This window comes from Gobius niger (assembly GCF_951799975.1).
Source record: "Gobius niger genome assembly, chromosome: 13".
Classification (NCBI taxonomy): Eukaryota; Metazoa; Chordata; class Actinopteri; order Gobiiformes; family Gobiidae; genus Gobius; species Gobius niger.
In genome coordinates this window covers 14,206,330-14,219,112 of record NC_136864.1, presented here as the reverse complement: position 1 = coordinate 14,219,112, position 12,783 = coordinate 14,206,330, and the positions used below count along the sequence as shown (strand labels likewise).

Here is a 12,783-nt window from a genome sequence, read left to right as displayed (position 1 = left end):
TCAACTTTGAGTGTAAATTCTCAGTCATGATCTAGGTAGTTAATTCAGTTGTGTTAAATCTACATAGGGCACTCATTGAAATACTTTTTACTTTTTACAGAAAATCAATGAGAGCGAAGTTACCATATTTGGTTTCTTGCCCTAAACTGTTAAGGAACCAATTTAGGGCAAACTACTGTAAACGAAGTTACCTTATTTAGTTCAATGCCCTTTAAAGGGACTAGATTCAAGTTGGTCATTTTTATACTCACTACTGCCACCTCAGGTCTTACGCGTAACTGCAGCTTCTATATTAAGCTTATGCATGATGGCACTTCGGACCCGAATTAACACCTTTTTGAGTGACGGTGCAGGATTTTAGAGGCAGTTGTGGTGAACAGGTCTGAGCTCATTCTACACAATAGGACATTGCTGGAACATGTAGGGGGGGAGAATACTTAATTTTGACATTTTTAAACTCCGTATAGTTCCTTTAAGGGGTAAGAAAAAATTACAAAGGTCTCAGGGGGTGCTGGTACTCAGGAGACGTTGTGTTTTGTGATATTGATGTTTGAATGATCACACTTCACGTCATAGGCAAACGTTTTTGAATGTGATTGTGTTTTACGTTTAGTGGTGTTTTTCAGACTTCGGAGAAAAAAGGAAGTTGAGAGCGAGACCGGTCTCTGCTGATTGGTCAAATGCTACCGTGGTGGGATCTGTGATGGAGGGTGACCTCTTCTGATTGGCTGAGTGATGCTTCTTTACTGATGTGCAGCAGGGAGGCCATATGTATGTACAAGTGTGTGGAAATTACTTGCGAAAACAAGGCGACTGGACCAACTATATAGATGTGGTCTGTCCAAAAGTCCAGACCTCGTTTTTAAGATTGAAAAACGTTCAGCATTTTTTAAAAATCTGAAATAAGAATGAAACACAATCGCATAAGCAGCTGTGGAATGTTTCAGTCTGAATAACATGACCCAGACAATGGAGGAAGAGGGAGGATTTTTTTTGGTCGTCTGAGTGGCCACTTGGGAGCTTCAGAAATGTGAACAGGGATCGTAAAGTTTGTGAGGACGGGCTCTTCAGAGACCTACAGAGTCCTCGTCAGGGACTTTCTCAGGGACGACCGCAGTGACTACATTTAACAGCTCAGTGATCGGTGGGTCCATCAGAGAGGGCCTTGGTATCAGTCGAGTTCACTGGAGAGGGAGACTCTGCTACATTATCAGTTTTTACTTGAATGTCCAGAACAGACCCACGCCCACAGGGGTCCAAAGAGTTGAACCCACAGCCTGTCCACATTTCACGTTCGAAGAAAAATCAAAAACGCATCAAAGTTTTGTGTCAGTTTTTAATATTTACAGTGAATATGGTGATGATGCAGATGCAGAGCCGTCGCATACTTTAGTGTTTGTGTAACATTTTTTACAAGCTACTCACCATCAATAATGACCATTGTCTGCTGAAAACAATGCCAGTACTCGGCTTCACCCCTGTTGGAACTGATGTAGAAAGTAGTATAACCTTGAGGGGGTGGGAGGAAATGTCGAAAAAAAAAAAATGCACATCAAATAAGCCACATAGAAACCAAATGTGTTTCTCGATCAAGTAAAAATATAAATTAGTAAAATTATTAGATTACTGATTATCAAGGTTTAAACAGTGAAAGCAAAAATATTTCCAATTATCTTATGCCATTACCTACATTCAGTGCAGCATTCATGTTGTGATTGTGCTGTTCATGCAAAAATATATTGATGCTTTTGCTTTCACTGTGTGTCCCTATTTGAAATAATCAGATATTTCATGTGAACTTGTAAGTTGCAAGAGTTGCACCTTTTGGTATAAATAAAGCACTGATGTTAGTAAGTTTTGCCTTTGAGCCTAAAATGTAACTGCTTGAGTGTTGAACAGAAGCCATTCATGTGGGCTATGATACAATACACAGAGCAAATGCATAAAAATAAAAAAAGTGCAACATTAATTTCCGAAGCACAGAATTTAAAGTGCCAAAGTGTCTTGAACGGCCGGCTCTTTGTTTTGCATTTTCCACTCTGAAATGTGACTTTAGCCCACCCAAATATAACCTGAAACTTAATCTGAAAACTGTAACACCAAGAAGAATTAAGGGCTAAGAAAAAATAAGATTACAAAACAAGAGTGCAATAAATGCTGCATCCAATTCAAATTCACATATTTTCACATTGAATTTAGCACAAAACCATGGATCAGAAAGATGCTTCAGAGCTCGTTTTTGAAACCAGCACAGCAGTACATTCTGTAAACTGTAGAGGGCGACCTTAAACATTAGAAAAAGCTTTAATTTGCTGCAATGTCTTCCGTGGCAATAGATTAAATGAAATTGTGTTTATTAGAGCTTCCAGTCTTCTGTAACGTGGCCAACAAACTTTTACTTTTCAACAGAACACAGTAGTTCTTCAATAAAGGCTTATGTCATCCCTATAAACCAATTCTCTTGTTGACAGACATCATTCCAAGCACACCTTAGTCTCTATTTTAAGATGTGTACAGTACATGTGCCGCTAACTATTTTTAACTTCTCACTCAATATCAGCCAAAAGACCGTGCAGCACCCAAGTACCACTGTGGTCATCAAGCAAAAAGGTTTCGTGATTTATGACTGATAATTTGGCAGCTCTTCCTCGGATAAAGCTTAAGCTAAAACCGTTTGACCAAATTTGCTTGCACATGGGTGAGATACTATAATAAAGCCAATAGTTCTTTATCTATTACCACTGTTCTGTGCCTGTTTAAAGTCTTTTTTCCCCCAACTGGAATATTTGCTTAGCCACTCACCACAGCTGAAATGTTTAACCAATTTCTCCGCCTCCAGCAGTATTTAGAAATTCTCTTACTGAGCACATTTTATGCACCTGGGAGCTCTTCATGCGCAGTTTTTCTTTTCTTTGGACCTACTTTCTTTATCCATGGTTTGTCATACAACTTGTTTTACAGCTTTTCAAAACTACAATAAATCAGCACCTCAAAAGGAAAATTGACTGGCAGCTCTTTGAATGCTACACTGCAGGTTCAAGGAGTAACAGCCAAACCTTCGTATTTGCTCTAGGCTAGATTTGGGAGGAACAGAAATCCACCTTGTAACATTTGTGTCATACCATGGACAACAAACATGGTTGGCAGAGATAAAACTGGGAATTCTGAGAGAAAAATAAATACATTAGCTTTGACTGAACCGAGAAAAAAATCTTCTTGTGAGAAAATGCAAAGCCCTCCTAAACTATACTCACTTCTAAGGCAGTTCTCAGTCACTGGACTTTACAAGCACAGTTAAGTTAAAGTGTGTTGATAAAAACTTTGATGTGGACTTCCCATCCAGACGGTGATATTCCTCGGTAGACAGAACCCCCTCTGGAGTATAAAGTTACTGATCGCGGAGTAAAGCCGGAGAGGAGATCTAAATTCAAAGTTCAAAGTTTGTTCTTCTGTCCATCTCACCCCCCCCTTTTTCACACAGTTCCCTCATGAAATAACAGTGTCCACTGGAGGAGGCACAACAGGCCGCGTAGAAAGGCGTCCGCAGAGCGAGCAGATGACAGGGAAGGTGTGTGACCGCGGGGGGAGCAGATGTTACCAGATGTGCGATTCGCAATGAGTCATTTTGATCACACCAACACCTCCACCGAGCCGCCGATAGTTCATTCCTCCGTATAACCTGGAGGACAAGGTGAAGGATGTTGAGACATTTGGTAATGTTTACTTTGCTCAACTGTACAGACTGGCCCATTGTCTTTTATCTCTCGACAAAACTACCATAAAAATCTAGCATCGTCTTCCTTTTCTTTTGTGTCATCATTGATTTTTGGAAGATAGTCGTTCCCCTGAAACTGTCTTTGGACAGTATAGTGCTGTATAAAACTATTGAATGGTTCCTGGATGTAGCTTTTTAAAATATATAATCAATGAAAGAGGTCCAAACTCACTCCTAACTTAAATTTGTAACATCCAAATATTTCTCAGAAATTAGTTTATCACAAGTTCAAGGGAGCAATTCTTTGTGTGTAATGATGCCAGCAACTAGCCTGCTAAAACAAGATAAACATTTTAATAAAGGCCTTATTTTACAGATATCTGGTTTTAAAATATGTTAAAAGAGGACAAAATACATTTTATTCAACCATAAAAAAAAAAAAAAACAGGCACTTGGAATTTAACTTGGATAGATTCTTTAGCACTCACCTCCACGTGTTTGCATCTGGATCATAGACTTCTATAGTTTTGAGATACGTTGTTCCATCAAAGCCTCCTACTGCCATTAACTGCCCGTTTACCACAGCCAGGCCGACCTACAACCAAGCACATCATCAACATAGTACGCGAGTCAAGTGAGTGCTTTATTTGTCATTGTACAAGCGTACAACGAGAGCGTGGTGTCCTGCACTTGTCAGCTCCTCCACCTCATTATCAAAAAGTTATTTGTGTGTGTCTTTCATGACATATGTATTGCATGTGTGTATTTATCCACATTTGACACCCACCCCACTTCTTCTGGACGTCATTGCGACCACGGGAGACCACTGGTTGGTTCTGGGGTTGTATCGCTCCGCGCTGCTCAGCTCCGTGGTGTCGTCTCGCCCCCCCACTGAGTATATCATGTCCTGGTACACCGCGCAGCCCAGGTGCTTCCTCCTGGTGCCCATTGGTGAGACCGTGTGCCAGCGGTTCTCCTGAGGATTGTAACGCTCCACTGGAACAAAACAAATATAATATACAACTTTGGTCAGTGAGGGCTAAACTCTTCCATCTCATCAACATCTGAAAATGTATAATATTCCACACATGGGTTCACACTTAAAAAGCCACCGCCTGAATTTGGGGTTGCTGCAGTCAATCAGATCTAGGTTCTGCAAAATTATGTAGACAAAGAATAAGGACTTGAATATGCTCAAAGACCAGGTTACTCCATTAGTAGATTTCTTCTTTCCTGATGACAAGGCTTCAAATTGTGAACGAGAGGTATTGGCCACCACAAAAAGCAAACCTCAGTGAGTGCCTTTGGGATGAAAGGGCTTTGCGCAGCAGCCCCTCTCTGCCATAATCAATACAAGAGAGGTAAAATCTTGTGGCATTACAGCAGCTTTTTAAAACAATGCTACACCAGTTGTGTACCATAATAAAAGCAAAAGGCAGTCTAACAATATGTACTTTTTTTTGTATAATATGTTTATGACCCACTTGAAAATCTGAAGCTCATCTCAATAACAATAAATGATACAAAGAAAGGAAGCTAGCCTAGCCCTAATTAAAATATCTATCCCTATGGAAAATGCCCAATGCATTGGTTCATTCAGAGCGACACATTTACTACCTTGAGATAGTTAGGGTATTATATTCTAAGTACTTTCACTGCAGCTAAATGTTGACAGTTATTACAGTTCATCACTGAATAGGGACAACTCTATATGTTGCATTTCTACCACTATAAAGAGTAATCTGTTAGATAAATAAGCCACTTTCACCTGAACCTCTGTAGACCTACCTGTATTCAGCGGTGACGTCCCATCAGACCCTCCTACCGCGTACAGGAACCCTCCCAGCACCGCCACCGCCACACCCAGCCTCCTCGTGCTCATAGAGGCTACACGGGTCCATTTGTTTTCCTTTGGGTCATACCTGCAGCACAGGCCCATTCTTTAGAAACCATCACATTAGAAAAAAAATACATTTCAGTGTGCAACTCTTGACCCACACCTTTCGACAATGTTTAGACAGGACACGCCATCTTGTCCACCGACTGCATACAAGTAACCTCCGAGTACGGCCACGCCCACACTGGTGCGGCAGGTGCTAGTGGGAGCCACATCACTGCTCCACTGGTTGGTCTTGGGATCATACCTAAAAGTGAGAAAGCACTTAAGTAATTAGGCTCAAAGGCTGATAAAATCACATGTGAGCAAAAGATTTTTTTAGGTGAAGTCATTACTATTGCTAACTCTTATGAAAATACAGAATACACTGACCTTTCTACTGAGTTGAGATACGATGATCCGTCATGCCCCCCCACAGCATACAGCAGGTCGTCCAGGACGCTGACCCCGACTCCACACCTTCGTTTACTCATTGACGCCACCATCCTCCACTCGTTTGTCTGCGGGTCGTATCGCTCCACACTGGAGATGGCATCACCGCTGCACCAGCCTCCAACTGAGGACACAACCACGAGATGTTAGCAACAAGTCATCCTTTACCTAAAGCCATTCCACAAACAGTGTAGACCTTTTTATTTTAGATTTGATTTATTCTATGTATTTCATTACTAAGGATGGGTACCAAAATACAGTATCAGAACTGCCCCAGGACCACGTGTGCCGGTCGACCTGGGCCGATAAGAAGAGCGTTAAGGCTGGAGCTTATCGGGGTCACTGTGTTACCAAACTAATCACCCGCGCTCAAACAAGCACTAAAAAGGCTCTCCTCTCATGGATTCATTCCCTGAATTGGATCCGTTCATCCCACGACCAGCACGAGAGCGCACGGTGTCGGACCATCCCCGCGCCGAGCCTCCCTCTGCAGCCGTGTGTGCAGTGAGACAGATGCCCGCGGGAAAGACACGCGGAGTTAAACATTCAAAACTTGCTTATTTTACTCAGAAACATATAAAAGGGTTCAAGAGTTTAACTTTCTATTCAATTTGAGTCAAGTAAATTTAGTACTCAGATTTTCTTAGTATAACTTTGTACTGATGTCAATGTCATTTACACTGACCTGCAAATAGTACTTCTCCACAGCGTATCGGTTTCCTTGGTCGAGTTCTGGGACCCTGCATCAAAGGTCTCTCTTGCGGTAGCAGCAGGTAGTTTTTGGCCTCATCGACCAAGTCTCTGAAAAGTATTTTATTACCCATTGAAAAATGTGTCGTAATTTTATTTCCGGGATAGAAAACAAGAGCAAAGTTTGCCCACCTGCACTCCTCGTCACTCTTTATGAGGGGGTCTGAACCAACAGTGCCGACCAAGAACTTCGGGCTGAGCAGCGGTAGTCTGACATGCTGCAAGACCTAAAAACACAATCAATTTATCAGTCAATCCTGTCTTAAAGCCACAATGCGGAACATTCCAGTTCACAAGAGCAACTAAAGTGTTAGAAAACTCCAAACAAAACATGTCAGCAACCTTTAAAATGCTTCCAATGTTTAGATACACCAGAAAAAAAACCTTGTAGTGAAATTAACGCTTGCATTTTATTCAAGTTACTGGGTGAAATGTTACGCCGTGTTGCTTTTTATAAATCACAAAGGGGGGCCATTTAACAGTGTAGAGATAATTTAATCTAAAATGTACTCTTGCATAAACTATAAACTAGTCTTTTGATCTTAATTGTAGTATTAAGTTTTAGTACAATTAATGGTAAATCATTTCTAGTCAAACCTTCCTACTAATAAGCAGAGATAGTCCCTCTCTTAAAAAATGCTGCCAGAGGGATGTAAGAACCATCTCTTTTTGTCCTCCTGAGCTCCCAGGACTCCTCGATACCACGGAGAAACAAGAGGCAGGAATCATGGGGAATTAGAGGAAAGGTGAGCAAGCAGCTGGTGTCTAGTGAGTGTGTTTGGCGATAACCACCTCATCCGCTGAGAGGTGGGTACACACTGTCAATTAAAATTGATTCATTGAATATTTGTACCGAGCCTGGAGAGGACGCCTTGAAACTGAGCCAGAAATTCTGCAGGGGTTTTCTACAAGGGGCCTTATGATGTCTCGTGCCCCGGAGACAGCGGCCAGCCTCATGCTGATTGACTAAAAAGAGTGTTACATTGTTCCCGCTGTAGGAGTATATAACGGACTTTTTTGATCAAATTCTCATTGAACTTGTTAAACTTTTGAATCCTGTCTTTTGTCATTTCCGCTCCAACATGACAGGCGCTAAGTGGCGAGAGCAAGATGGAGAATAGCATGTAGCACCAATTTATGCATCATGTTTAGCGTTTTGGTAAATGTCTTCTAACAAACCTGTGGTAGCTGTGGCCTGCGTTCCTGGATGCTGTATTTGACCCAGGCCATCACCGCGTTGAAAACCTGCTCCTCGCTCCGCACATTGAGCTCGTCGCTGGAGATTATGTCGATCAGCTGATTGGCGGGAAGCAGCATGAACTCTTCGCTTTCCATCACCTAAGAAACAGAGGACAGAGCCCACCAGTCAGTCAGCAGTAATTGTTCACGGAAATAAAGAAGTTTCACTCTGCACTATGGATATGTGGGATCAAATATGTTACTGAAAAAGTCCATTAACTACTACCCTGACAAATGAGGAGCTGATCAGAGGGACAGGCCATGTGAGAGCAGAAAACAACCTTTGTACTTGTGTAACCAACAGTGTGCTGATAATACGTTTTTTCTGTCTTAGTACAGGTGGCTGCCTGTTTGGGTGTTCTCTCTCCGTCTCTGTTTACATGAATGACAAACAGCAAATCACATCAGCAGCTGTGTTAATTATTTTCTTTTTAAACTGTAACTAACAAAGAAAGCAAACTAATCCAGCCCGTCATTTCTCCACTAATGGGATAATGCTGCGAGAAAGTGCGAGTACCTTGTTCATTTCTGTTGCATATTACAAACAGAGAGAGATAATCAATCATTTAATTGGACAAGACTCTAGCTTCATTAGATTCTAGATTGTGCAGATGTCAGGAAGAAAAACTGATGCTACAAATAACGGTGATTGAAGATGGCAGAAAAGACTATCAAGAAAAACTACTTTTTTTTAACAGAAATAAAAAAAAGGACATTTTTAAACCAGAAGAACCAGATTTAAACTTGGTCTTATCATATACTGTTTGACCATGGTGTATTCTGTAGGCTATGAATATCAAGCTTGACACATCACACCAGCTCTTGGCCTGAATGTAAACTTTTGAACTCAGGGTTTCAAGTCTCTCTGTGCATATGCCATTATGATTGTGTGAGAAATTCATTCACTCCTTCTGGATTTAAGTGCAAACATTTTTGACAAACCTAATGACCCTAAAGGAGAGCCTACCTCTTGGAAGTTGTGCTGAGTGAACTTGTCGGCAATCCGGAGCAGTTCTCGGCAGGAGTGTGTGTCGGCGAAGGCTCTGATGCCCAGACAGTTGGAGGGATCCAGCTGCCTCTTAAGGAACTCACAGCAGGCCTCTTGGATCTCGGCCAGCTGAAGAAGGCACGCAGCAGGGAGCAGCGTCTGAACGTTTCCCTCCTCCACTGTCACCTGTGGAGTAGGTGGGAATTTAGGATTTAGAATGGACTTGAACATTATCTGTGGATTTGTACTGATGCCCATAAAAGCCCCATAACAGGATGATCATTCTTGCAAACATGACCTCGAGGCTTATACAGGTACAAGAGAACATAACTTTGAAATATAGTGCAACGTACATATACAAATTAATTTAAATAAGTAAAATATTCAGTATGATGTAGAGGTGTTTTTTAACATACATTCTATTAATTGTTAAAAGCCCATGGCAAAAAAAACGTGTTATGTTTGCAGCCTCTTGATCTTGAAACACATATTTCCAATTCCATAGCCGTGTCTAAGAGGATCTACAGGCAGACGCCGCAGCTCAACTCTCATGTTAACACATTATGACATCTTTCACACCTCCTGTAAGTGTGAAGAACATTATATTCTTTACATTAAAAGGTAGCTTCTTGATGGCAACAAACTCAAATCACTTTACACATTCATTTTATCCTGGGACAGTGCTCCAAAACTGACTTCAAAATGTTTCAGAGTAATACTACAGATACTACAGAGTAAAACATAATAGTTATAGTTACCTGTGAGGTGTAGGCAAAGTCAATGAGCAGCTCCATAGCCCTCTCATCAATGTCCCGGATAACAACCTCAGTCTGCCTGCTCTCTGCCAGCTCTCCGGTGAACATTGCCCTAAACAAAACATCCCCATAACAGTTAATGTAAAAGCTTCACTTTCATTAAAGGACAGTATTGAATCACCAACTTTATGAGCAATGCAAGTACAAAACATATAACCTAAACAAGTACTACTGCTCTAACTCTTTACCTGAAGTAAGGACTGCAGGCGGACAGAATGACCCGGTGGGCGTAGATCTTCTTGGCGCCGACCACCAGCACAACGTCACAGAGCTCTCGGTGCTTCCTCAGCAGGTTTATCACCTCCAGTGTCTGCCGCGGGTGTTTGTCCGAGACATAGGGCATGCGCGCAGGCTGGGGGACCCCCTCAGGGAGCTTATTAGGATCCCCCAGAGTACAGCGGCTGGTGATGTCCATTCCAGTGGCGTCTTGGCGTGCGCTGGTGGCCCTGGATAAACACAAGAGTAATTTGTGAAGAGAGAGGATTTTAATAGGAAAAGTGGATGTTAGACGTGTAATAAAACTGAATGCACTTTCACAGTTAAAAGAAGGAAAAAGCCCCACCCATCAACTTTTTTCAAGGACTATGGGAGACAGGTAACAAAATGTTGGTTGCTCTTGGGAAATACTTTTTTATTTTGCATTCTATTGCAAAATCTAGCAGGGGTGCTTCACTTTTACATTATTGTTCTGGATGCAATCATCCTTCTATGGTTTCATTTACAAGTTCTGTATAGTTACTTTGTTTCAACCGTTTCCAAGGCCTGGAAAGCTCCCTGGTCACTCGATCCATCACGGTGGTTTCCCCTTACAGTAAAGGCCCTGCTATATTTTTAGAAGGTGAGTATTTCATTGTGTATAAATAGAAAAGAGTGAGTCAGTAATTCCCGCTGGAACCCCGCTCTAAGTTTAACCCATGAACCTGTCAAAATGCACACTAAACACAAGCTCTATTATAAGGCCAGGCCATGCCAAAGGTCTGGGGTTAGATCCACCTTTTATAGATAGAGTTTTGAGGCCAGGGGACTTTGTGTGGCCTCTGATCAAATGGAAATTCAACAAACAGTGGCATATGCTTGCTCTGTAGAGGTTACATTAGTGTGAGAAAAGGTGCTAGGTTGGAAAGGTAACACATTTCATCCAACAGGGACCGGTCCAACTGTTCAATAACTATTAGGCTCCTTCTCTAAATAAAAAGAAATATTTAAAAGACCACACCTACCTGCGCATTGGCTTTGCGTCCATGCACTAAAGAACAATGTTGGGCTCCACACCTTGCAGTTAACCTTAAACATGAAGATAAAAAATACATTCAGACTTTTGGGAGTTCACACAAATGCCCAACTGATGATGAAATATTGAATTCAATATACTATTTAGGATGTTGGTGATATGGTGGATTGCTAGATTTCACTGTGCTTTTCAGCCACACAATTCAAAGAAAGTAATCAGCGGTTTAAAGTTTAATATTTTACCTTTTTGATTCTCGAAATAATACCCAGAAACCTTGTTGGAAATGCAGCGTTTTTTTTTTAAGTAATTCGCGGTTCGAAAATATCGCCATAAAACTTTTAGTCAATGAATATGTCCATAATCATCGACTTGTACAGCCGTGAGCGCGGTCTGTCATTTTACTCTAAAGAGCTGGAGCAAAGAAATGTGTGACATTTTTGTTGCTAGCAGATTCAACAGACAGATGCTAACGGTGAGCTGTCGTGAGAAAAGCCACGTCCTGCTTCACCCGAGTGTCTAAAGCAAACGATTAAGTACTAATATTAACATGATCAAAGAGTCCCTGTTTATGGTTAACGTAATTGGTACAAAACAAGATGTGAAGCACCTCGTTTGAGCAGCTAACTCCTGAAGCTAACGTTCGTGTACCTCCAGTTGTCTGACAAATACCGGATAAACTAACGCTAATGCCAAGTGAGAAAGTCCACGACATCTGCGTGGAAAAACATGATCTGATTAGCTTTTCCAAACAATACAATTTGACAATCGTTTGTTCGGTGCAGTAGTCGATGTCACATAGCCACAGATGGAATATTTAGACTTCCCCTCTGGGATAACTAACAAAAACACAAAGGAGTTGATACAGCCCCGATCATTAACGAGAGAGGGGTCGCCTCGACATTAAAACAAAACTTACCTTGTATTTCCATTCCAGCGGTGGACAGACGTCGCTTTGATCGCTAATGTTTACAGTTTAATCTAATGCCGAAGGTTTAGGTTTAGCTCGGATGGTTTTCCTGACTGAAATGCGCATGCGCGAAGCGCCGTTTCCGGCACAGCATCTTCAGAATAAAAGGTATGAGATTATGGCCTGCGTTCTTGTCCGTGCTTGTGTGCTCGTGTACTCGTGAAACGTCATCGGAGCCGGCCCGAGTACTGTTCCAATTCAAAGTTCGCATCAGACCGAGAACGGTCAAATCCCCGGATGTTGTTCTCGCCCCGCCCCCTTTACCGAGTCTGCATCAGAGCAGACTCGCTGCGTTCTCGGAGACCGGCATATCCCAGAAGGCTTTGCGGCAGCAGCAGCAGAACAGCAGCGCCGCCATTAAACTCAGCGGCCAAGGTGGATGCGGTAAGTTTAATGTTGCTTTTTTATTGTTGCTCTCGACTAAAATTCACTTTTAAGGCGATTTGAGGCGAGAAATGTCTACTTGTAAGGTAAACCCGCTGGTCAGTTTACCGGTTGAATCCTTGTAAAAATCCGATCTAGCGTCTTTGGGGAAATCAGCGGCTCGCGCTCTGAGCTGTAGCCGAGCGGAGTGAGCTCAAACTCGGCTAAAGGTTCCACGAAGCTCCGCTGGTTTTCTCCAGCCTTATTGTAGTTAAACTCGTGAAAACTTGAGACGAAATGTTTGTTTTGTGACTGTTGTTGACTGCGTATTTATGTTAATGGTAATAGTTTAGTTAATATATGAAGTGAATGTACGATCTAGCGTC

The 12,783-nt window shown here is 41.9% G+C and overlaps 1 protein-coding gene across 1 annotated transcript; it reads right to left on the bottom strand.

Annotated features, from left to right (window-relative positions):
- Positions 1-2,666: 2,666 nt before the first annotated feature.
- On the bottom strand, positions 2,667-12,119 carry klhl20 (kelch-like family member 20). The gene is made up of 14 exons (XM_079569073.1): positions 11,984-12,119; positions 11,057-11,120; positions 10,025-10,282; positions 9,780-9,888; positions 9,001-9,207; positions 7,974-8,132; positions 6,927-7,021; positions 6,730-6,845; positions 5,985-6,168; positions 5,716-5,859; positions 5,504-5,637; positions 4,503-4,711; positions 4,204-4,310; positions 2,667-3,679 (listed from the first exon to the last, which is right to left on the bottom strand). The coding sequence occupies exons 2-14, from the start codon at positions 11,077-11,079 to the stop codon at positions 3,595-3,597; spliced, it is 1,830 nt and encodes a 609-aa protein (XP_079425199.1). The 5' UTR covers positions 11,080-11,120; positions 11,984-12,119; the 3' UTR covers positions 2,667-3,594.
- Positions 12,120-12,783: the final 664 nt, after the last annotated feature.